The 25,853-nt window shown below is 41.3% G+C and overlaps 1 protein-coding gene across 1 annotated transcript in view; it reads right to left on the minus strand.

The window, feature by feature from the left end:
• The window catches only part of RYR3 (ryanodine receptor 3), a 371,986-nt gene extending 346,710 nt beyond the window's left edge, over positions 1-25,276 (minus strand). Inside the window, exons 1-2 of the mRNA XM_060096078.1 lie at positions 25,220-25,276; positions 23,595-23,726 (exon numbers count right to left, since the gene is read on the minus strand). Of these exons, the coding sequence (XP_059952061.1) occupies positions 23,595-23,726; positions 25,220-25,276 (189 nt within the window). The remainder of the gene's footprint in view (positions 1-23,594; positions 23,727-25,219) is intronic.
• Between the last annotated feature and the right edge of the window lie 577 nt (positions 25,277-25,853).

Raw genomic sequence — 25,853 nt, forward strand, 5'->3', positions numbered from 1 at the left:
TGCAGAGCAACTAAGCCCGTGCACCACAACTACTGAGCCCATGCTCTAGAGCCCACAAGCCACAACTACTGAGCCCATGCACCAGAACTACTGAAGCCTGTATGCCTAGAGCCCGTGCTCCACAACAAGAGAAGGCACTGCAATGAGAAGCCCGCTCGCCGCAACTAGAGAAAGCCCGTGCGCAGCAACAAAGACCTAACGCAGCCAAAAATAAATAAATAAACAAACAATTAATTAATTTTTAAAAAGTGTCTCAAATTAGTCAGTTGTTCTCCAGCAGCATTTGTCCTTATGTTCTAGTGAACAAGATGAAGATGAGCACCATGTCTGGCTTTCTAGTAAATGTGTACATTTTGGGAAAGAAGCAAGTTCATTCATTACTACGGCAATTCGAAACTTTTCATGGCAGGCTGCAGGTAAGGGTGAACGTGATACTAATGAAGCCAAGGTCGGTGGTAGTTTTACCTCGTTTTGTGATGACATCCAGCTACTTTGTCATTACTTAGTCAAACAAGGAAACAGATGTATAAGGCCGATGACTACAAATTCAGACCTTCCACAATTTCTTAAAGTGAGGTCTGTGGACCACCTGCATAAGAACCAGACAGGAGTTTGTTTGAAAACAAATAAAAGCAGATTTCTGGCCCTACACAAGACAAGGCTGGGGATTGAAGGATATGCTCATTCCAGTTTGAGAACCTCAGCCTTTCTGGGTGAGCTCAGTGCCAAAGCTCACAGGTGCTGGCTAGGATCATCATCTTCAAGGATAAAGCATTCATGACACAATTTACCTGGGAAATCATGGAGTGAGCAAAACCACAGTGCTTAATTTGCAAACTGAAAGGTGATCAGAGGAGGTTCTGGAAACTTCCTCATGAACATCAAAAAGTTCTCATCTTTCTTGGCTGTATTTTTCACAAAAAAATAATTCCCTTTAGCTGTTTACTGAGAGGTTTTGCTGAATGACAATAGTATGCCTTCTTGTGTTCACTCAGTCTCAGAGCTTGCATTAAATTCTAAAAACTCTCCTCATCTTTAGGTAAAAGAAGTAGAATTGTTTGAACCTTGATGCTACAGCTTACCAGGGTAATGATTCAGATTTCAAGTCTCAAGTGACTGCCCTTGGGATGGAGGAGGTGGGGTGGAAATCAATTATTCCACCCTCAGTGCTCTGAGGCAGTACTGTACCTGAACCGCCCCAAAGAGATGATAAAATCTATTCTATTTTGAAGTAGAAATATGTTGGGATGTATAGCGAAGTGCTAAAGTAGCGCTTAAGGCAAAAGTCTTTGATGAAAGTGCTCTAATGAGAAATGGATCATTAGGGTCAAGGGTTTTTAAATCCTGTCAACCACTCAATAGCTCAAAAAGAACTGTCTGACAGAGGCTTACAAACAGCTTTCCTGTACCAGTTGTTCTCATCTAAAGGCTTTGCATAATGCTCAGTTGAGTTTAAGTGGAATGGAAGAAAAATGATTGGAAAACATACTGACAGAGAAAGCAGCTAAATCCTGGAATGACTGTTTTAAAAACAATTTGCAATCACTCCCTGAAATAACTTGGATGAAGAAACACAAATTATTTCTCCACAGCATTTTGAATTCTTTAAAATCAACTATTTGCTACACAATAGGAATTTAAGAGCAAACAAGATATTGTTTCCAAATGACTCATAATATGTTTTCAGTTCATGTAGTTTGTTCAGGTCACTATTTAAAAACTACTCAATGAACTACTGAAAAGTAGAGAAGTAAAGTTGTCAATTTAACTGTCTGTAAATCTTAACTTCTAAAACAATTTTAAACATTTCCTTTGCAAAACTCTCCTCATGTAGTGGCTGGCAAATCAGATCCTAGAAGTTATTTTGTGTAACATTTTAAAGCACGTTGGAGGGAGAGCGAAACCAGATCTCTTGAATCACTATTCCGTTCTTTGTAAACAATAATTTCATCTGTGAATTATGAATATGCACATCATTTCAAAAGATCACATAAGAGATCATCAGCATGGCTTAGGTTTTATCCCCAGGTTTTAAAATACCCACAAGGAATAAAAATGATGGATGTAACATGCCTTGGGTTTTTGACTCAAATTCTAACACAAACGCAATGCATCATTTTAATTCCATGTAAAAGTAACAACTGGAAGAGAGATATTCCCCTAATCACAGGAAGAAAAGGCAAATCTTTGTGGTCTAATTAGTAAGTTCAAGAGTTGGTGGAGGAAGAAAAAATACTGCTCATCAAGACCAAAATAGCAGCTATTAGGTCTGAAGAGCAAAGTACTAAGCGCTGCAGAGAAGCCCGGGTATGAATAACACCTACTCATAATTCACCTGGGGCCATTTGCCTGCTGTGAACAAGTAAATGACAAATGAACAGCAGAGCGATGGTGCCACTTTACACACTGAATAAATTCTTTGTGAAGATTCCCACCACTAAAGGTACAGACTGTCTTTAAATAAAAAAGGGGACGGTATTGCCTCAAGCAGATAAGTTATCAAGACAGTATTAATAACTCAAATAGTAAGAAGGACAATATAGACGAGAGGAGATCTCAGGGTTAACACGTTTCTCCTTCTCTTTAACTAGGTCCTCGGATCCGGCAACTGACAAACGCATTAATAAACTTGACATGCGTTGCTCTCGACTTCTATGCTATTCCTTTGGATGTCTGTTTCCCCTCTCATCTCTTAACTGTTAGAAACAGCAGAGCATGAGGCTCAATGTGGATGCAGAAATGGAAAGAAAACTTCTGGAAAGAAAACCATTTAGCTGCCGAATGGGAAGAACTGGACTGTGGAGCCATGATTTTCAGAATCTGAGCATCCCTAGGATTAGATTCCAACCCTTCGACTTGATGAATTCACATATGGACCAGTAGGAAATGAGCCCTTTATCCTGCCTACACAAAACACCAATAGTCCCTGACCCAGTGTGAACAATCTTCCCTTGGGGCTCTCTCGATTCCAGATGCTCATTCTCTCATTCTGCAGATAACTTGGGCTTAGGAGGTAGGGTCTGTGTCCTTCTCCTTCCCGGGACTGTTTCTAGATCACTGCTCTTCCACAAGTTAACTCCTTCTCCTTTAAAGCTTCCTGTGCCTGGAGACATCACCCTTTGCTGCCTCCCTTTTTGCTATTTGTTTATTTCTGTGACCTTCCCATCTTCACTGAAATCTCTGGCCCTTTTTCGTTCCTACTCCTGGTGATTAGAACACTCACACTGTTATTTCTTGAGTTGTGTGCTCCCCTCAAATATATGATGAAGTCCTGACCCCCAGCAACTGTTAATATGACCTGATTTGGAAATAGGGTCTTTACCGATGTAATCAAGTTAAGATGAAGTCATTAGGGTGGGGCTTAACCCAATATGACTGATGTCCTTACAAGAAGGGGAAAACGCCATGTGAAGACACACAGAAAAGGGCCATATAAAGATGGAGGCAGAGATTGGGGGTATGCTGTCACAAACCAAGGAACACCTGGGGCTGCCAGAAACTAGAATGGGCAAGGAGGAGCCTCCCACAGAGGCTTCGGAGGGAGCATAGCTCTGTTCACACCTTTATTGCAGACTTCTAGCCTCCAGAACTGTAAGAGAATAAACTTCTGTTGTCTGAAGCCACCTAGTTTATGCTAATTTGTTACAGTAGCCCTAGGAAACGAATGGGCTATATGAATAATCGATCACATATTACAGCTTCTCAGTTATTTTGCTTCTTCTTCATCAGTGATCTTCTATACTGTAGTTCAGCCACCCTCTTTCATGGTCATACACCTGGGGCCTAGTTTCAGCCAAACTGCTCTACTCGGAAACCTCTGATGGATGCACCCCACTATTTAATCACGCAGTCACCTTTCAGGGGGTTGCTTACTCAATTACTCTCATCACTATTTACACCCCTTAATCCTTTTCACTCACACAGTCTCCTCCTATCTTTAGTTCTTTCCTCATTCAGCTTAAATTCCAAGATTCCATGGTCCAGTCTCCTAAACTCTCTTGCCCTTTCGACATTTACCCCACTCACCCGGCAACACTTTGACCCTGGCAGAATTTAACTATCCACCTTCTCCATGCCTGCACTGGGCCTGCGGAGGGCCGCTGCACAAGATGACACAATTCAGAAAATTGGTAGCGCTGAAAAGTCATGGTTACCAACCTCAGCTGGCCCTCCCTGCTGTGCCCTCACCCTGCTAAGCAATCGCACTAGTCTCCTCTAGGCGGCTCACTCACCAAAACTTTCTGCACAAAACCTACAGATCTCCTCCCAGCCTTGCATTCTTCCTCTTCAGTGGAATAGGAGGTCTTCCTTGCTTGAAGGCCAATTCCTCATCTCTCTTCTTAATACCAGCCCTTTCCACTGTATCAGCAATTTGCACACTAAACCATCCCTTCCCTCTTCTGCATCTCTTTCTTCTCTTTCTCCACTTGTACTTTTCCATCGACATGGGAACATGCTTAAGTCTTAAACACACTTAAGCCTTTTCTATTACAAAACTCCTTCCATCCTCTGACCCTCTCCAGCCATCACTCTCTCTTTCAGAGATTTCTGCACTGCCTGTCTTTATTTTGTCTTTATTTTCTGCTTGCGCTCCACCTCGGCTAAACTGGCTCTGCCCTTGTCACCCCACTGAGCAAGCTCGCACCAAGACTGCCATTGGCCTCCATATCACTACATCTAATGGACACATTCCAAACTCACATTACTTTGCCTCCAAGTGACATCCTACCCTATTGACCATACTCCTTTTTGACACTCTTCCCGTGATTTCTGTGACTTCTATGACATTGTCAATGCCTATTTTCCCTCTGATCTCTTAGGTTTCTCCTCCTTCTCTGTGCTGTGTTTCTCTTCCTCTACTCATCTTTAAATATCTACATTTTCCAAGCCCTCTTCTCTTCCGTTCTTAATCCATATTTTTTCCACTCTCAAAGCTTGATTTGCTATCCTTAAGCCAATATCTCCTAAATATTATCTCCATTCCAACCTTTCTGATCCATACATCCAGATGCCTATCAAAATTTCCTCTTGGATGCTTTCCAGGCCTTTTGAATTCAATATGCCCCAAATTCAGTTCATAAGCACTATCTGTCCTAACACTTTCCTTCTCCCATATACCCTATTTCACTGAACAACATGTTATCCATAGGCAGCTAAAGCCTGTAACTCTAGAGTTACACTTGACTCCTCCCACTTTGATCCCTTCACCACCCTATACGTTCCATTAACCACAACTGAAGTCAATTTAATCCCTGTCTATTCATGTCCTTTTTACATATGAAGGATCTATACAGTTTCCACAAGTTCATGTTTTCCCCTGACAATCAGCCCGTTTGTGTTCAACTCCCATCTTTGCTACTTTAAAACCTGTGCCCTCGCCTCTTCTCTTTTGCACATGCCAAAGCTGCTCTCAGTTAATTCCCTCACTAACAGTGCCATATGTTAGTCCCCCCCCCCCCGCCTTTTCTTTTATGGCTTCAGTCTCTTCTTCTCTACGGCCTCCTTTTTCTCTGCCTAAAACATGCCTGTCTCTCTCATCATGGAAACTCCTTCTTTATAACCCAGATTTTGCTTCAACACCATTTTCTCTTCTTCCTTTTAACTCTCAGCTGCTTCACAGAGCAGTGAACACTCACTGAAGAGGTTCTGGTTCAGGTAACAGTGGAGAAGCTTACAGCAGAATAATCTTCCTGACAATAACAATTATAACTTTTGGAAAAACATTAAAAAGATAACTGTTTGAAGGTATTGGAGAGCAATCTAAAGCCGGAGGGAAAAATATGACTCTTGAAAGAAGGGAAGCCAAGTAGGTGATAGGCACATTTAATTAAAATTTCCCCTGAGGGCACTCCCTTGTTTATGGATCTTATAGGGGACTGATGGCAAGAAAAAAAAACTGCTGTGGAGGCAGAGGGCTGAGTTTGGGGTTGTTGGAATGTCAGGAAATTGAAGAGGAGAATGTGGAAAAAGGAGGGAACCACCGTATAAGAAAACCCCAAATCGGCATAAAAATGCCCCTCAAATTCTGGCCCACTCATCAACGGTACAGGGCAGCACTCCAAGTATCCAGTGGAAAGGAACAGCTGGAATGCTTAAAAGGAAGGAAGGTTTCAGTAGCTACCTGGTTTTGGAGTGTCAGAATTTGGTGTTCAAGCCTAACTATCTAGACGGGGTTAGGAAACACTTCAGGATTTTCCTTAAAGCCCAGATGGGCTATATCCCAAGACTAATGAATATATCCTAAAAATAAATACAAAACTAAAATAGACCAAGGCTCCAGAAGATCAAGGAGCTCCACCAGTAATTTAATTGCCTGCTACAACAAAATACAATACTCTTTAGGGAAAGAAAAGTGAAAACAAAATAACTACAAAACATCACCTACAATCTTCAGTATACAATAAAAATTACTAGACATGCAAAGAAATAGGAAAATGTGACTCATAATCAAAGGAAAAACCAGTCATAAGGAGCAGATCCACAGACAACCCATATACTGGCACTAGTAGGCAGGATTTAAAATAACTATTATAAATGTTAATGAATTTATCAGAAAAAAATAAGGACAATAGGAGATGAGAAGGAGAATAGTAAACCTTAGAAATAAAATACTGAAAATTTTGTAATTAAACAAATACAATATCTGAAATAAATTCACTGGAGAGAGTTAATGGCACTTTTAAATTAAAGAATGAAGAAACAAAAATAAGTCAATAGGAATTATTCAAACGGAAGCACAGAGAGAAATATAGTTGAAAAAAATGAACTGAGTTTTAGTGGCCTATGGAATAACATAAAATAGTTTAATGTATATGTAATTGGAGTCCCAGAAAGAGAGAATAAGTGTGGCAAAATAAATATTTTAAGAAGTAACAGGGGACCTTCAAGATGGTGGAGGAATAAGACATGGAGATCACCTTATACCCACAAATACATCAAAAATACATCTACATGTGGAACAACTCCTACAGAACACCTACTGAACGCTGGCAGAAGATCTCAGACTTCCCAAAAGGCAAGAAACTCCACACGTACATGGGTAGGGCAAAAGAAAAAGGAAAAAACAGAGACAAAAGAATAGGGACAGGACCTGCACCTCTGGGAGGGAGCTGTGAAGCAGGAAAAGTTTCCAAACACTAGGAAGCCGCTTCATTGGTGGAGACAGGGGTTGGGTGGGGCAGAAGTTCAGAGCCATGGAGGAGAGCGCAGCAATACGGGTGCAGAGGGCAAAGCGGAGAGATTCCCGCACAGAGGATTGGTGCTGACCAGCACTCACCAGCCCGAGAGGCTTGTGTGCTCACCGGCAAGGGTGGGTTGGGGCTGGGAGCTGAGGCTTGAACTTCAGAGGTCAGATCCCAGGGAGAGGACTGGGGTTGGCTGCGTGAACACAGCCAGAAGGGGCTAGTGTGCCACAGCTAGCCGGGAGGGAGTCCAGGAAAAAGTCTGGACCTGCCTAAGAGGCAAGAGACCATTGTTTCAGGATGTGCAAGGAGAGGGGATTCCTTTCCTGTCTGCACACAGAAGGCAGAGCACTGACTAAACGAGCTCCAGAGACAGGTGAGAGCTGTGGCTATCAGCAAGGACACCAGAGGTGGACAAGAAACGCTAAGGCTGCAGCTGTGTGCAAGCACAGGTCACTATCCACACCTCCCCTCCCAGGAGCCTGTGCAGCCCTCCACTGCCAGGGTCCCATGATGCAGGGACAACTTCCCAGGGAGAACACACAGCACGCCTCAGGCTGTTGCAACCTCATGTTGGCTTCTACTGTCGCCACAGGCTCACCTCACATTCCAATTATGACTACCGTGCCCCTCCCTCCCCTGAGCCTGAATGAGCCAGAGCCCCCTAATCAGCTGCTGCTTTAAACCCCTCCTGTCTGGGCAGGGAACAGATGCCTGAGGACAACCTACATGCAGATATGGGACCAAAACCAAAGCTGAACCCCAGGAGCTGTGCGAAAAAAGAAGAGAAAGGGAAATTTCTCCATGCAGCCTCAGGAGCAGTGGATTAAAACCCCACAATCAACTTGATTTACCCTGCATCTGTGGAATACCTGAATAGACAATGAATTGCCCCAAAATGGAGCCGGTGGACACTGGGATCAACTGCAGACTTAAGGTTTGCTGTCTGAGACTAACTTGTTTCTGATTTTTATGTTCATCTTAGTATACTTTTTAGTGCTTGTTATCATCAGTGGATTTCTTTATTGGTTTCATTGCTTTCTTCTCTCTTTTTAAAATTATTATTACTTTTTTATTTTTTATTTTAATAACTTTATTATTCATTTATTTTTATTTCTTTTATTTCTTTTTTATTTTAATTTTTCTCCCTTTTCTTCTAGCTGTCTAGCTAACAAGGTCTTGGTGCCCTGGCCAGGTGTCAGCCCTGAGCCTCTTAGGTGGGAGAGCTGAGCACAGGACATTGGAACACCAGAGACCTCCTGGTCCCACATACTATCAATCAGCGAGAGGTCTCCCAGACATCTCCGTCTCAACACTAAGACCCAGCTCCACCCAACAGCCAGCAAGCTCCAGTGCTGAACGTCCCATGCCAAACAACTAGCAAGACAGGAACACAAACCCACCCATTAGCAGAGAGGCTGCCTAAAATCATAATAAGTTCAGAGGCACCCAAAAACACACCATCAGACATGGCCCTGCCCACCAGAAAGACAAGATCCAGCCCTACCCACCACACACAGCCACCAGTCCCCTCCACCAGGAAGCCTACACAACCCACTGAACCAACGTTACCCACTTGGGGCAGACACCAAAAACAGTGGGAACTATGAACCTGAGCCTGTGAAAAGGAGACCCTCAAACACAGTAAGTTAAGAAAAATGAGAAGACAGAGAAATATGCAGCAGATGAAGGAGCCAGGTAAAAACCCACCAGACCAAACAAATGAAGAGGAAATAGGCAGACTACCTGAAAAAGAATTCAGAGTAATGATAGTAAAGATGATCCAAAATCTTGGAGGTAGAATGGAGAAAATACATGAAACATTTAACAAGGACCTAGAAGAACTAAAGAGCAAACAAACAATGATGAACAACAAAATAAATGAAATTAAAACTTCTCTATAAGGAATCAATAGCAGAATAACTGAGACAGAAGAACAGATAAGTGACCTGGAAGATAAAATAGTGGAAATAACTACCGCAGAGCAGAATAAAGAAAAAAGAACGAAAAGAATTGAGGATAGTCTCAGAGATGTGTAGGACAACATTAAATGCAACAACATTCAAATTATAGGGGTCCCAGAAGAAGAGAGAAAAACAAAGGGTCTGAGAAAATATATGAAGAGATTATAGTTGAGAACTTCCCTAACAAGGGAAAGGAAATAGTCAATCAAGTCCAGGAAGCGCAGAGAGTCATATACAGAATAAATCCAAAGAGAAACGTGCCAAGACATATATTAATCAAACGATCAAAAATTAAATACAAAGAAAAAATATTAAAAGCAGCAAGGGAAAAGCAACAAATAACATACAAGGGAATGCCCATAAAGTTAACAGCTGATCTTCAGCAGAAACTCTGCAGACAAGAAGGGAGCAGCAGGACATATTTAAAGTGATGAAAGGAAAAACCTACAACCAAAATTACTCTACCCAGCAAGGATCTCATTCAGATTCGATGGAGAAATTAAAACCTTTACAGACAAGCAAAAGCTAAGAGAATTCAGCACCACCAAACCAGCTTTAGAACAAATGCTAAAGGAACTTCTCTAGGCAGGAAACACAAGAGAAGGAAAAGACCTACAATAACAAATACAAAACAATTAAGAAAATGGTAACAGGAACATACATATCCACAACTACCTTAAATGTAAATGGGTTAAATGCTCCAACCAAAAGACATAGACTGGCTGAATGGATACAAAAACAAGACACTGGTATATGCTGTCTACAAGAGACCCAATTCAGACTTAGGGACACATACAGCCTGAAAGTGAAGGGTTGGACAATGATATTCCATGCAAGTGGAAAACAAAAGAAAGCTGGAGTAGTAATTCTACTATCAGACACAATAGACTTTAAAATAAAGACTATTACAAGAGACAAAGAAGGCCACTACACAAAGATCAAGGGATCAAACCAAGAAGAAGATATAATGATTGTAAATATATATGCACCAAACATAGGAGCACCTCAATACATAAGGCAAATGCTAACAGCCATAGAAGGGGAAGTCAACAGTAACACAATCATAGCAGGGGACTTTAACACCTCACTTTCACCAATGGACAGATCATAAAAAATGAAAATAAATAAGGAAACACAAGCTTTAAATGACATATTAGAACAGATAGACTTAATTGACATTTATAGGACATTCCATCCAAAAACAACAGAATACACTTTCTTCTCAAGTGCTCATGGAACATTCTCCAGGATATAGCATATTTGGGTCACAAATCAAGCCTCGGCAAATTTAAGAAATTGAAATTGTATGAAGTATCTTATCTGACCACAATGCTATGAGACCAGATGTCAATTACAGAAAAAATAAAAATAAAAAAAGCCCCAAACACATGGAGGTTAAACAATACACTACTAAATAATCAAGAGATCACTGAAGAAATCAAAGAGGAAATCAAAAAATACCTAGAAACAATGACAATGTAAACACGAAGATCCAAAACCTATGGGATGCAGCAAATGCAGTTCTAAGAGGGAAATTTATAGCAATACAATCCTACCTCAAGAAACAAGAAAAATCTCAAATAAACAACCTAACCTTACACCTGAAGCAACTAGAGAAAGGAGAACAACAACAACAACAAAAATCCAAAGACAGCAGAAGGAAAGAAATGATAAAGATCAGATCAGAAATAAATGAAAAAGAAATGAAGGAAACAATAGCAAAGAGTAATAAAACTAAAAGCTGGTTCTTTGAGAAGATAAACAAAATTGATTAAACATTAGCCAGACTCATCAAGAAACAAAGGGAGAAGACTCAAATCAGTAGAATTAGAAATGAAAAAGGAGAAGTAACAACTGACACTGCAGAAATACAAAAGATCATGAGAGATTACTGCAAGCAACTCTATGCCAATAAAATGGACAACGTGGAAGAAATGGACAAATTCTTAGAAAATCACAACCTTCTGAGACTAAACCAGGAAGAAATAGAAAATATAAACAGACCAATCACAAGCACTGACATTGAAACTGTGATTAAAAACCTTCCAACAAAGAAAAGCCCAGGACCAGATGGCTTCACAGGCGAATTCTATCAAACATTTAGAGAAGAGCTAACACCTACCCTTCTCAAACTCCTCCAAAATATAGCAGAGGGAGGAACACTCCCAAACTCATTCTACAAGGCCACCATCACCCTGATACCAAAACCAGACAAAGATGGCACAAAGAAAGAAAACTACAGGTCATATCACTGATGAACACAGATGCAAAAATCCTCAACAAAATACTAGCAAACAGAATCTAACAGCACATTAAAAGGATCATACACCATGATCAAGTGGGGTTTATCCCAGGAATGCAAGGATTCTTCAGTACACGCCAATCAATCAATGTGATACACCATATTAACAAATTGAAGGATAAAAACCATAGGATAATTCAATAGATGCAGTAAAAACTTTCAACAAAATTCAACACCCGTTTATAATAAAACCTGTCCAGAAAGTAAGCATAGAGGGAACTTACCTCAACATAATAAAGGCCATTTATGACAAAAGCACAGCCAACATTATTCTCAATGGTGAAAAACTGAAACCATTTCCTCTAAGATCAGGAACAAGAAAAGATTGCCCATTCTAACCACTATTTCTTTAAAAAATAAATTTATTTATTCATTTATTTTATTTTTGGCTGCTTTCGGTCCTCGTTGCTGCACGAGGGCTTTCTTTTAGTTGTGGTCAGCAGGAGCTACTCTTCGTTGTGGTGCATGGGCGTCTCATTGTGGTGGCTTCTCTTGTTGTGGAATATGGGCTCTAGGCACACAGGCTTCGGCAGTTGTGGCACACGGGCTCAATAGTTGTGGCTTGCGGTCTCTGGAGCACAGGATTAGTAGTTGTGGCACACGGGCTTAGTTGCTCCGTGGCATGTGGGATTGTCCCAGACCAAGGCTCGAACCCATGTCCTCTGCATTGGCAGGCATATTCTTAACCACTGCACCACCAGGGAAGCCCCTTCACCGTTATTATTCAACACAGTTTTGAAAGTTTTAGATACAGCAATCAGAGAAAAAAAGAAATAAAAGGAATCCAAATTAGAAAAGAAGTAAAACTGTCACTGTTTGCAGATGACAAGATACTATACATAGAGAATCCTAAAGATGCTACCAGAAAACTACTAGAGCTAATCAATGAATTTTGTAAGGTAGCAGGATACAAAATTAGTGCACAGGTATCTCTTGCATTCCTACACACGAATGATGAAAAGTCTGAAAGAGAAATGAAAGAAACACTCCCATGTACCATTGCAACAAAAAGAATAAAATACCTAGGAATAAACCTACCTAAGGAGACAAAAGACCTGTTTACAGAAAATGATAAGACACAGATAAAAGAAATTAAAGATAATACAAACAGATGGAGAGATATACCATGTTCTTGGATTGGAAGAATCAACATTGTGAAAATGACTCTACTACCCAAAGCAATCTACAGATTCAATGCAATCCCTATCAAGTTACCAATGGAATTTTTCACAGAACTAGAACAAAAAATTTCACAATTTGTATGGAAACACAAAAGACCCAGAATAGCCAAAGCAATATTGAGAAAAAAAAAACAGAGCTGGAGGAATCAGGCTCCCTGACTTCAGACTATACTACGAAACTACAGTAGTGAAGACAGTATGGTACTGGCACAAAAACAGAAATACAGATCAATGGAATAGGATAGAAAGCTGGTAAACCCATGCACATGTGATCACCTTATCTTTGATAAAGGAGGCAAGAATATATAATGGAGAAAAGTCAGCCTCTTCAACAAGTAGTGCTGGGAAAACTGGACAGCTACACGCAAAAGAATGACATTAGAACACTTCCTAACACCAAATACAAAAATAAACTCAAAATGGATTAAAGGTCAGACACTAAATGTAAGGCCAGACACTATAAAACTCTTAGAGGAAAACATAGGCAGAACACTCTTTGACGTAAATCACAGCGAGACCCTTTTTGACCCACCTCCTAGAGAAATGGAAATAAAAACAAAAATAAACAAACAGGACCTAATGAAACCTCAAAGCTTTTGCACAGCAAAGGAAACCATAAAGAAGACCAAAAGACAACCCTCAGAATGGGAGAAAATATTTGCAAATGAAGCAACTGACAAAGGATTAATCTCCAAAATATACAAGCAGCTCATGCAGCTCAATAACAAAAAAACAAACAACCCAATCCAAAAATGGGCAGAAGACCTCAACAGACATTTCTCCAGAGAAGATATACATATGGCCAATAAACACATGAAAGAATGCTCAACATCACTAATCATTAGAGAAATGCAAATCAAAACTACAATGAGGTATCACCTCACACCAGTCAGAATGTCCGTTATCAAAAAATATATGAACAATAAAGGTTGGCGAGGGTGTGGAGGAAAGTTAACCCTCTTGCACTGTTGGTGGGAATGTAAATTGATACAGCCACTATAGAGAACATATGGAGGTTCCTTAAAAAACTTAAAAAAGGCTACCATATGCCCCAGCAATCCCACTACTGGGCATATACCCTGAGAAAACCATAATTCAAAAGAGTCAAGGGGCTTCCCTGGTGGCTCAGTGGTTGAGAGTCTGCCTGCTGATACAGGGGACACGGGTTTGTACCCCGGTCTGGGAGGTTCCCACATGCCACAGAACGGCTGGGCCCGTGAGCCATGGCTGCTGAGCCTGCACGTCCTGAGCCTGTCCTCTGCGATGGGAGAGGCCATGACAGTGAGAGGACCGCGTACCGCAAAAAAAGAACAACAAAAAAAAGTCATGTACCACAATGTTCATTTCAGCTCTATTTACAATAGCCAGGACATGGAAGCAACCTAAATGTCCATCGACAGATAAATGGATAAAGAAGATGTGGCACATATATACAATGGAATATTACTCAGCCATAAAAAGAAATGAAATTGAGTTATCTGTAGTGAGATGGATGGACCTAGAGTGTGCGATACAGAGTGAAGTAAGTCAGAAAGAGAAAAACAAATACCGTATGCTAACACATATATATGGAATCTAAAAAAAAAGAAATAAAAAACGTTTTGATGAACCTAGGGGCAGGACAGGAATAAAGAAGATGCAGATGTAGAGAATGGACTTGAGGACACAGGGAGGGGGAAGTGTACTGGGACAAAGTGAAAGAGTAGCATTGACATATATACACTACCAAATTTAAAATAGATAGCTAGTGGGAAGCAGCTGCATAGCACAGGGAGATCAGCTCGGTGCTTTGTGACCACCTAGAGGGGTGGGATAGGGAGGGTGGGAGGGAGATGCAAGAGGGAGGGGATATGGGGATATATGTATACATACAGCTGATTCACTTTGTTATACAGCAAAAACTAACACAACATTGTAAAGCAATTAAACTCCAATAAAGATGCTAAATAACAAGAAAAAAAAAAGAAGTAACGGGGACTTCCCTGGTGGTGCAGTGGTTACGAAGCTGCCTGCCAATGCAGGGGGCACGGGTTCGAGCCCTGGTCCAGGAAGATCCCACATGCCACGGAGAAACTAAGCCCACACGCCACAACTACCGAGCCTGCACTCCAGAGCCCACGAGCCACAACTATTGGCCCATGTGCCTAGAGCTCATGCTCTGCCACAAGTGAAGCCACCACAATGAGAAGCAAGGAAGAGTAGCCCCTGCTCACTGCAACTAGAGAAAGCCCATGCAAAGCAACAAAGACCCAGTGCAGCCAAAAGAAAAAAAAAAAGGTAACAGCTGTCAAATTTCCAAACTTAATAAAAAAAGACAAACCCAACCAAGAGATCCATAAAGCTCAGCAACATCTAGGCAGGATAAATAGAAAGAAAACCACCCTCAAATACATCATTCAAACTGCTGAAAATCAAAGATAAAGAAAAAATTCTTAAAACCTTCCAAAGAAAAAGACTTATTTCATATAGAGAAAGGATAAAATGATAGCTCCTTTTACATTAAAAAAATAAATAAAAGCAGGCCAAAGACAAGACAACACCATCTTTAAAGTGCTGAAAGAAAAACGTCAAACCAGGATTTTATAACCAGAGAAAATATCCTTCAAAAACAGAGACAAAATAGGGCTTCCCTGGTGGCACAGTGGTTGTCTGCCTGCTGATGCAGGGAACACGGGTTCATGACCCGGTCTGGGAAGATCTCACATGCCACGGAGCGGCTAGGCCCGTGAGCCATGGCCGCTGAGCCTGTGCGTCCGGAGCCTGTGCTCTGCAACGGGAGAGGCCACGACAGTGAGAGGCCCACGTACCACAAAAAAAACAAACAAAAACAAACAAACAAAAAAAGAGACAAAATAAAGATATTCTCAGTGAAAAAAAAAGCTGGGTGAGTTTGTCTCTGGCAGATCTTCACTATGAAAAATGCTAAAGGATATTCTTCAGGCTGGAGGAAAATCTACCAGATGGAAATCTGGATCTAAAGGAAAACCTGAAGAGCACTAAAAATGTTACATACCTGGATATTATTTTAATAAAAACCATTTTTTTCTTTTCTTAATTTCTAAAAGACAATTGACTCTTTGCAACAAAAAAATAAAGTATTGTACACTATATAACTTGTAGAAATAAAACACATGACAACAGTGCACAAAGGCTAAGGATAGTGATGTAATAGTAACTCACAGAAGATTGTGATAAGTTAAGGATTCATATTGTAATCCCCAAAGGAACTAGTGAAAAATAATACCAAGAAGTAGAGCTATAAAGCCAATAGAGGAGATAAAATGGGACATTTAAAAAAATATTTGATTTATTCTAAAGAAGGCAGAAAAGGAGAAACCGGGACAAAAACTAGGGGCATACATACACACACAGAACAAGTAGCAAGATAGTAGACTAAAACCCAATAGTATCAACTATTACAATAAATGTAAATGGACTGAACACTCCAATAAAACAGCAGAGATTATAGAATGGGGGGGAATCAACAATTAACTCTATGCTGTTTTTAAGGGACATATTTTAAAAGTAAAGATATAAACAAGTTGAAAACAAAAAGATGGAAAAATATATACTACACAAACAGTAAGCATTAGAAAGCTTACAGCTAGATTAGTATCAGTCAATGTATATTATAAGACCAAGGATAGTTACATTTGATAATGAGAAAAGGACTGATTCATCAGAAAACAAACAAAAATTCTAAACGTGCACACCTAATAACAGAGTTTTAAAATACATATAACAAAACTGACAGAACTAACAAAAGACACAGGCAAATCTTCAGTTTTTAACATCTCTCAGTAATTGACAGAATACGTAGATAGAATTTAGTATGAATATTCATCTTGACATTCGTAAAACACTACATTCAACAACTACAGAATGCAGTTTTTTTAAGTACATATGGAACATTCTTCAAGATATACCATACGCTGGGCTGAAAAATAAGTCCCAGTAATTTGCAAAGGATTGAAATCATACAGAGTATGTTCTCTGACCATATTAAAATTAAATTAGAAGTCAGTAACATAAAAATCTACATCCCACTAATTCATCTTATTTTTTAAAACCATTCGCTTATTGCTTAATCCTTTTTATCTAACTTACTCTCTCTGACTCTCCTTTATATGTCACTTTTAAGGTCACAAATGTCCTGCTGATCCTCAAATCCAGGCCTTTTAATTAATAAATTCAGTACATGGGTAACTTAACTGAATAACGCAACAGTTCCTGAGGACCTAATGTGTGTCTGACCCTCTGCTGGGGATAATAAATGCTATTGCTTAAAGAGCACTTGGGATGTGTCAGGCCCTATGTAAGTACTTTACAATTATAAACCCTTGTTATTAAATCTTCATGATAATCCTATGAGATGGGAACATTTTTAAAGATGAAGAAACTGGCGCAGAGAGAGAGAAGTCATTTGAACCATGGTCATAAAGCTATTAGGCAGTGAAGCCAAAATTACCAGCCCAGAAATTCTGGCTCCATGGCTGTGTTTCTTAACTGCTGTACTATACAGGCATACTTTTTGGTTTTTTTTATGTTTCACTTTACTGTGCTTTGCAGATATTGCTTTATTTGCAAATTGAAGGTCAGTGGCCACCCTATGTTGAGAAACTCTATCGGCACAATTTTTCCAACAACATTTGCTCACTTTGCATCTCTGTGTCACATTTTGGTAATTCTCACAATATTTCAAAACTTTTCATTATTATACTTGTAATGGTGAGCTGTGATCAGTGATCTTTGAGCTACTACTATGACTGGCTGAAGGCTTAGATAACGGTTAGCATTTTTTTAGCAATATTTTTAAATTAAGTTATGTACATTGTTACTTTTGGACATAATGCTATTACACCCTTAATATACTACATTATAGTGTAAACATAACTTTTAAATGCACTGGGAAGCCAAAAACATTCGTGTGACTCACTTTATTGCGATATTTGCTTTATTGAAGTGGTCTGGACCCAAACCTGCAATATCTCTAAGGTATGCCTATATAGTCTTTGACTTTAGTGATCTCAGAATGGCGGAAGGCAGGAGAAAAGACAAGTAAACCATCCTACTGCAATGCAATGGATGTTCTGATCACCCCCCCACTACCCCATTTACAGTGTTTCTGTGCCTTATATCTCAATACTGAGGCACTTAGTAATCTGCCTTATCACCCCTTTATGAACTTACTTTCTAGGAAAAAATATGATAATCTTTATATTGTAAAAAATTAGCTATAAAAATTTTAATATTGCTTCATGTGCTGAGAGCATTTGCATTTTAATAGATTCTGTTTGATTTAGGCAAAATACATATTTCTAACTTTGGAATGTCAGGCATTCAGAGGACACATGAAGGAAGGTTTGTGGGAGGGGTGTGGAGATCTGCCCAGGTATTCTTAAAATCTAACCACTTGAAGAAATATGGCTTCTTTATAATTAAATAAGTAACAGTCATAATACTCTTTATTGATGAGCATTATAGAAATTAGACAGTGATTCGAGTTTGTAATAAATCATCTTCAGGAAGTCACTTAACTTTGTCTCAACTGTTATTTTTCTTTTTCTGTAAATGAGAATACTATTTGCTCCATAGGGTTGTAAAGATTAAATGAAAGAAAGTATGTAAGCACTGCAGCATTACATGGCATACAGCATATGATGCTTGAAAACTGTTAAAAAACCAAAAAGATGTGTTAAGTCTCTTTATATTAATGTGTAAGTTTCTTTATATTATAAGACAAGGAAATTTTTGCTTTGGGGGTTTTTTTGCGGTATGCGGGCCTCTCACTGTTGTGGCCTCTCCCGTTGCGGAGCACAGGCTCCGGACGCGCAGGCCCAGTGGCCATGGCTCACGGGCCCAGCCGCTCCATGGCATGAGGGATCCTCCTGGACCAGGGCATGAACCCGTGTCCCCTGCATCGGCAGGCGGACTCTCAACCACTGTGCCACCAGGGAAGCCCAAGCCAAGGAAATTTTTTGAAGTAAGTTTTATAGTCATTTGTCCTTTCATAAGATCTCAAGTCCATAGAGAATATTACACACTAAAGTAACAATCAGAAGTTCAAAAAAGGGTATACAATTTCAGGCTGAGCCTCTGTCTGTAAATTTGCATAGGTCTAGTTTTTTAGGAGTAAACAGTAAATCTTTCTGAGCTGAAGATAATAAAAGCAACAGAAAATAAGGGTTTTTTAGCCAAGAATTCTATCCTAATTTATGTCATTCACATAATGATGTTTGCACAATCGCAAATGTTTAATTCTGGGTCTTGAGACCCTATACAAGTTTTCAGAAACCACAGCAGACTATTTTTCAGTTTTCAAAAGACGAGGTGAAAACAATAGTAATAAAATTTTCCCTGAAAATATTCAGTTTGAAAATTAGATATGAAACTGGATTTTTCATTTTGAATAAACCATGATAGTAAGACACAATGTTCCCTGACAGAGGTAGAACTTTTTTCTGAGACACTAGAGCCCAAAGGCTTTAGATGTGACACTGGCTTTTGCAGGGTACTAGGGTAAGTTGTTTCATTTCATCAACTACAGTTTCATTATCATTAAAATCAGTGAAACAAACAAACCTCAGTCTGTTGCAACTGATTTTAAACAGAAAGTTCCCATATTTTTCCTCCTTTTTGATGCTCTACAATACAATTAAGGAAGGTGGAAGTCAGGATTTGGAAAAGTGTTGGGCTGCCGTAGTTAAGTAATGGTCATCTGTGAAGACTCCTATGGGATAAGGCTTATGAAATTTTCTCTTTCTGCATGAGAATCTGACCTTCAGTTAATTGTCCAGTTTTGTTCTTGGGACAACCTGATAAAACTGATATGTTAATTATGTTACTAGGGAACATTACTTAGGGTGAAAATGATCCCTGATTGGTAGCCTGTCTCTGGACTGGAAAGACCACCAGTATCTCATGGAAAGTCCTATATTTGTGATTTCCCCAACTATGATGACCCTTGTAGTGGTGGTGGTCCTTCGTGGGCATCTCAAAAGCTATGTCTATGGAGTTGTTACAAGATACACTGGCTCCTGAGGCTTTTAAGCCATGGTGACTCCACACCTGCCTGATGTGGACCTTGTCTCTTTGAACTTGAGATGTCATTTGGGGTGGGGATTCAGAAGGCAGTCCCTGGATGGCTGCAAGGATTCCCACAGGAGTGCCTGACACTTCCCAGCAGGCAAGCTGTGGTTCCTGTCCTACTGAGCAGACTGGGGTCTATCAGCATCTTATGAGTCTGGATGTGAAGTTGAACCAAAGACAACCTGCCTGTGGACACTGCAGATACATCATAGATGAGATATAATAAGAACCAGAGGAAAAGTAGTAAATTCCTGATTCCTGGGAACACATTTTCCACTTAAAAATGACAGTCAATAAACATTTGCTGCTATTGATAAAATAGAGAAGAAACATTTCCCCTTGATGTTTCCTGGTCTCTGGTTTTAATCCTGAGTCTTCCCTACAAAACAAAATACCTTTTAACTCCCCAAGCTGTGCTCATTAGAATGGAAAGCTGAATAAGGGTGCTTTCAAGAATTAATATCTGCAGTTTAAGGGGCCTTCAGAGAAGGGTGGGCCATGACAAACAGGAATCGAAGTCACAAGAACTCTCCCAAGTGCTCAACAGTCTCCAGGTCTATAGCAAGTATTCACATTCTTATACTTTTGCTTCTTATTCTCCTACCCTCTCACTCCTTGATTCAATATGACCTCTTTTTCTCAGGGCTCATATACTGAGAATCTCTTTTAAGTACCTTATCTCAACTGTTCTTTCTCTGAGGTCTTTCTTCTCCCTAGAGTTCACCTCAGTTTTATCTCTCTGAGCCTCAGCTAGCTTGAAATACCCTTGACTGGGAATGCCCAAGGTCACCATTTGGCTCTGTAGCCAGCTGATAAGAGTGACACTTGAGGTCTGTGCCTCATGCCCAGTGCCAGGCTTGGGAATACACACGCCTTCTCACTTCATCGCATGGCTTATATTAGTTTCCAAAAGCCTAAGAATGGTCCAGCTGGTTGTGAAATCTGATGGTAGAGAATTAGGAGAAGTATCTACTGAAAAGGGAGGGGACAGGCCAGAAGAGGTGTGTGCATAGTTGGAGCTGGTTGTAGGAAAGGCTGAAGCCACAGAAAATGGGCTCATCTAGCAGGCTGCTCTCAGGAGCGGTGACAGGAAATACTGAAGACCTACTCTATCCTTTCCAGGAACTTTACCCTGTTTTTCTGTAAGAAGCCCTCATGGTACATTTTCTTCATTCTGTATATGAAAGATAGACACTCACATGATAGTGGGTGTGCTAACTGTAACAACTGGTATATCCTTTTAGGAAAGTAGTTTAATATTGTTTATCCTTCTGATATCATTAATTCTTCTCCTGGACATTACTCCAGGAAGCAAAAGTAAACCAACAAAACCACATACATGATTTTTTTGTTTTTAAATAACCACGAAGGCTACATAGCAATATGGAACTGGCTGAACCATGAAAGAAAAAAAGCGGAATGTCTGAATATCCACTATGGGTACGACTTTGAAAATATATGGGTACATGTGGACAAAGGCCAGAGTGCAAAACAAAAATGAAAACAGTTGTGACAAGGGAATACAGTTATAGATGATACATTTTATTTTGTTTAAAAATTCTTCAGTCGTGTTATCTTGTTTTACATTTAAAATGAAAAATTAAAATAAGAACAATCACTTAATCAAGTGGGGGTTAGGAAGGATTCGTCTTAACCCTAATGTATTTATGAGTGGTGTACGTTATTATTTTTACACCTGTGAGATACAAAGAATTCTTAGATTATGACATACAGTTCTCTTTGTTTTAGGCAATCTGGTCTAGGTAAGAATAAATCACAATAGCCAGTGGTTAAATACAGTTTACAATGTGCTAGGTGGTTCACATATATTAATTCATTTAATCCTAATAACGACCTTATTAGGTAGGTCCTATTAAATTCCCACTAGGCAGAGGAGAAAACTAAGTTCAGAAAGGTGAGGTACCTTGCGCAAGGCCCTGGCTTAGCTGGTGAGTGGTGGAGACAGGATTCAAATTCTTGCCAGTCTGGCTCCAGAGCTGTGCCCTAAACCAACGTCCTATGACCCACTCAATGGATGACTAGAAAATGGTACCATGGGTTTCTAATTCGGGCCAATGCTCTTTCTACTGCACCAGGCTGCATCTTATCTGACAGGTGAGAAAGCTGAAAACAAGACTGAGTGACTTGCTCAGGGTCACATGATGAGCTAATGGCTGAGAATTAACTTCTTGACTTATAATCTAATGATTTTCCTATTATCCCAGACTGCTGGGAATGAAAAGAAAAATACCTAGCTAAGAACAAAAGTAAATGAGAAAAGGCCTCAGGGAAATCAAGCCTAAGACCTTTAAAAAGATAAAAATCTTCCTTGTCTCTTTGCTCTGGCATTTATTTGAATGTGACCCTGTCCTACATGCCACTGACATACATACGTCTGTGCTTGTGGATCAGTGACCTACACGGGAGGGGGCAGGGTGAGAGAGAAGAGAGGGCTTCTAGGAGATGCAGCCATCCCGGTGCACATCTGCTGTGCTAGGATTTGCCCAGACTCTGCATGTGTGCCTGTGTTGTATACGTTCACATGGAGAAATGACATATCAATCAGGTGGGCTCACTGGAAAATGTAACCATCTTCTGATTTAAAATTTAAAAAGATTCTGGGGCTTCCCTGGTGGCGCAGTGGTTGAGAGTCCACCTGCCAATGCAGGGGACACGAGTTCGTGCCCCAGACCGGGAAGATCCCACATGCCGCGGAGCAGCTGGGCCCGTGAGCCATGGCCGTTGAGCCTGCGTGTCCGGAGCCTGTGCTCTGCAACAGGAGAGGCCACAACAGTGAGAGGCCCGCATACCACAAAAAAAAAAAGATCTGTAAGAAAAACTGAGCATGGAGGGGTGATGGTTAATTGTGCGCCAACTTGGCTAGACTACAGTACTGGGTTATTTAATCAAACACCAATCTAGGTTTTGATGCGAAGGCATTTTGTAGCTGTAATTAACATCTGCAATTAGTCGACTTTAAAGGAGATTACCCTTGATCATGTGGGTGGGCCTCCCCCAATCAGTTGAAAGCCTTAAGAATAAAAACTGAGGTTTCTTGGAGGAGAAAAAAAATCTGTCTTAAGACAGCATTAACTCCTGAGTTTCCAGTTGATCTGAACCTACTGATTTCAGACTTGCCAGCCTCCCTAATTGCATGAGATCCAGTTCCTTAAAATAAATCCATATCTATCCATCCATCCATCCATCCATCCACCCACCCACCCACCTATCTAGAAAAAGGGAGAGATCCTATTGCTTCTGTTCCTCTGGAAAACTCTGGCTGATATAAAGGTCTTTCCAGGACTACAAAGTACTGTGAAAATACTGGGCACACAGATCCACGTGACATACAGTTCATGAAAAGCAGAAAGCAACTGAAAATGCAGGAAGCAAAGTTTGGCTGAGGAGAGATGATGTTACATGCCATGCTGCAGCTGGAGACCAGAGCAAACATTCCTCTCTGCCCCCAGGTCACAGCAGGCAGTTACAACAAATCTCAGCACAGTCACCGCTGAAAGTGATGAGCTTGCTGTGAAACACAGGTCCAAGGACCTATGAGTCCCTGTAGCAATAAAACGAGAGCTGGGAGTACAGAACACGCACTCAGATTTCTAGGAATTAACAACAAGGAAGGTGCTCCGGAGGTAGTAAAAGAACCTCCTCCATGAAGACTGACAATGACCTCAAGGCATCCCCCGTGTCCTGCTTCACTGAAAGACAGTGTTCTGATCTGCTTCCCATTTTAAAAATAAATGTGTCCTTTCAGATTCCTTCCTCACCATCCTGATCACCCTCACCACCATATCCCAGCAGTCCCAGCCCCTAGACGACTTTGGGGTGCCAAGCGGGAAGGTGCAGCGTAGACAGTCAACCTCACCTTGGCTTCTGAAGTGGGTTCCAAGAAGCACAGGCGATTCCCAAGTCCCTCAGCCGCCAGGCAGAACTTCCTCTGTTCCTTGTGAATGTTGGCGATGCACTGAAGGACCACTTCATCTTCCTGCCGGGGGAACAGAGACCCATGTGAGCAGTGAGGGGGCTACATCCCCACGCAGAGCCAAGCCCGCAGGGCACCTCGCTGTGCCTTTAACAGGTATGCTGAGGGGCACACGCCTTTGAATATTAGATAAAGGAGACTTCGTTCTTCACATGGCACAGCCGAGCTCATCCCCTGAGTTAGGACTCTCCTCAAATCTGGGGTGGGGTCAGAGAGAGCAAGTACATGGAACAGAGGTACTACTTCAATACACAGCGTGAGCCTCACTTGTGAAATGTACAAACTGCCCACCATCCAAGCGAGCAGTTGGTTTCAACACTTGAGTGAAGGTGAAAGTAAACCTAAGCGATCTCTCCAAAGAAACAATGAAACAATGAGGTGAGATGGAGGGAGACAGAGACAACAGCAGAGATCTGAGGGAGGTGGGATTTGTGGAGGAAAAGTCCATTTTATGTCGGGGAGAGAAGAGACGTGTTTTGTCGGGGGGCGGGGGTGCATGCAGTGATAAGGCACCTGCCGGAGGTGACAGAGGAGGCTGTGGAGAGAGGCAGCAGATGGGTGTCAGATATACGGGAAAGGAAGACAGAAAGAAACCTGGAGGAGCCAGACTGGAAGGAGATGCTCAAGGCCGAGTGGGGGAGCCACTCTGGATTCCCAAGGAGGCATCAGTCTCAAAAGCAGCCCTCCTCCAACTGCAGACACCTTGTTTGAATGGCATTCCTCTAGTTGATGGTCCAGAAATGAGGCTGACCTCCATTTACACTAATATGCTCACCCCGTGCTCAACCCTGCCTGAGGCGGAGAGGAAAACCTTCTCCGCTACCGCCTGACTTTGGGTTGCAAACATCAAAAAGATTTCCAGGCGTGGTGAAGTTAAAGGAGTAACCAGAGAAGCACCGGTGGAGCTTTCTCCTTAGCAATGGCTCTCCTGTTCCCCGTCTCACTCCCATGTCCCCGGTGTTAGTGTCTGTCCTGGAGTATTGGAAAGGCATACTAAATAGGCACGGTTTTTCTTCACCTGTGTCTACAGCATATGTGGTCATGTGGAAAAATGAAATCCTCTACTTGGTGGGAACATGAAGAGAGTCAATAGAATCAACCCCCAGAAAGACGGCTGTAGGTGCCCAGGGATTGGCTAGGGGCAGCAGGGAAATTCGAGAAGCCACAAACCACAGACAAATGAGGTGCAGACTGAGGGACTAAAAAAAAGCTCCACACTTTCACTAGCACTGAAATGTCACTGTTCATCACTAAATTGAGTCAGTAATAAATTCAAGCCTCTGCATCTAGTGAAGCCAGAATTCAGTCTTCGTTTGAATTGAGACAGAAGAAAACTCCAGAATACCACTATTCTCCAAATGTGGGCTCAGGGAAATCTCTGACAAGGATGAAATTTTTCCCCGGGGGGAGTCTCCCTCAGATCCCACAGCAACCAGCGGTGATACCATCCTCCCTAAGGGGCACAGGCCGTGGGGGAGTACTCTGAGTTGATGGAAGAGTGCTACAGAACAGTGGCTGTGGGCGTTAAATGGTCTGTACTGCAAGAGGCAATCCTCATAACACATAACTTACCTGTCCAAAATGTCAAGAGGACCCCTGTTGAGAAATATCTCCCACCTACGCACCACTCCCCAGTGAAAACAGGAAAATCTGGAAATCATAGGAGCGGTTCTATGGACCAGACTTTTCACGAACTAGTGAGAGTCGACAGGGTTTTCTTTTCAATATGTGTCTTAGAGAATCTCTTTCCATGATCTCCTTTCCCATGCTCTTTGCACCCCGAAGTGCCCAAACCACCTTGCACTAGCTGCCTTGGGATCTTTGTCTTCTGAAATTGACCTGTGCTATAACTCACATCCTCACAACCTAGGCTGCCAATCAACTGATGAAATAAAAGAACTGCCCTGGGGACTTCCCTGGTGGCACAGTGGTTAAGAATCCACCTGCCAATGCAGGGGACACGGGTTCGAGCCCTGGTCTGGGAAGATCCCACATGCCGCGGAGCAACTAAGCCCACGAGCCACAACTACTGAGTCCGTGAGCCACAATTACTGCAGCGCACGTGCCTAGAGCCTGTGCTCCACCACAGAGAGAAGGCACCGCAACGAAGAGTAGCCCGCACTCACTGAAACTACAGAAAGC

Source organism: Mesoplodon densirostris, chromosome 4 (assembly GCF_025265405.1).
Source record: "Mesoplodon densirostris isolate mMesDen1 chromosome 4, mMesDen1 primary haplotype, whole genome shotgun sequence".
In the NCBI taxonomy this organism is placed as follows: Eukaryota; Metazoa; Chordata; class Mammalia; order Artiodactyla; family Ziphiidae; genus Mesoplodon; species Mesoplodon densirostris.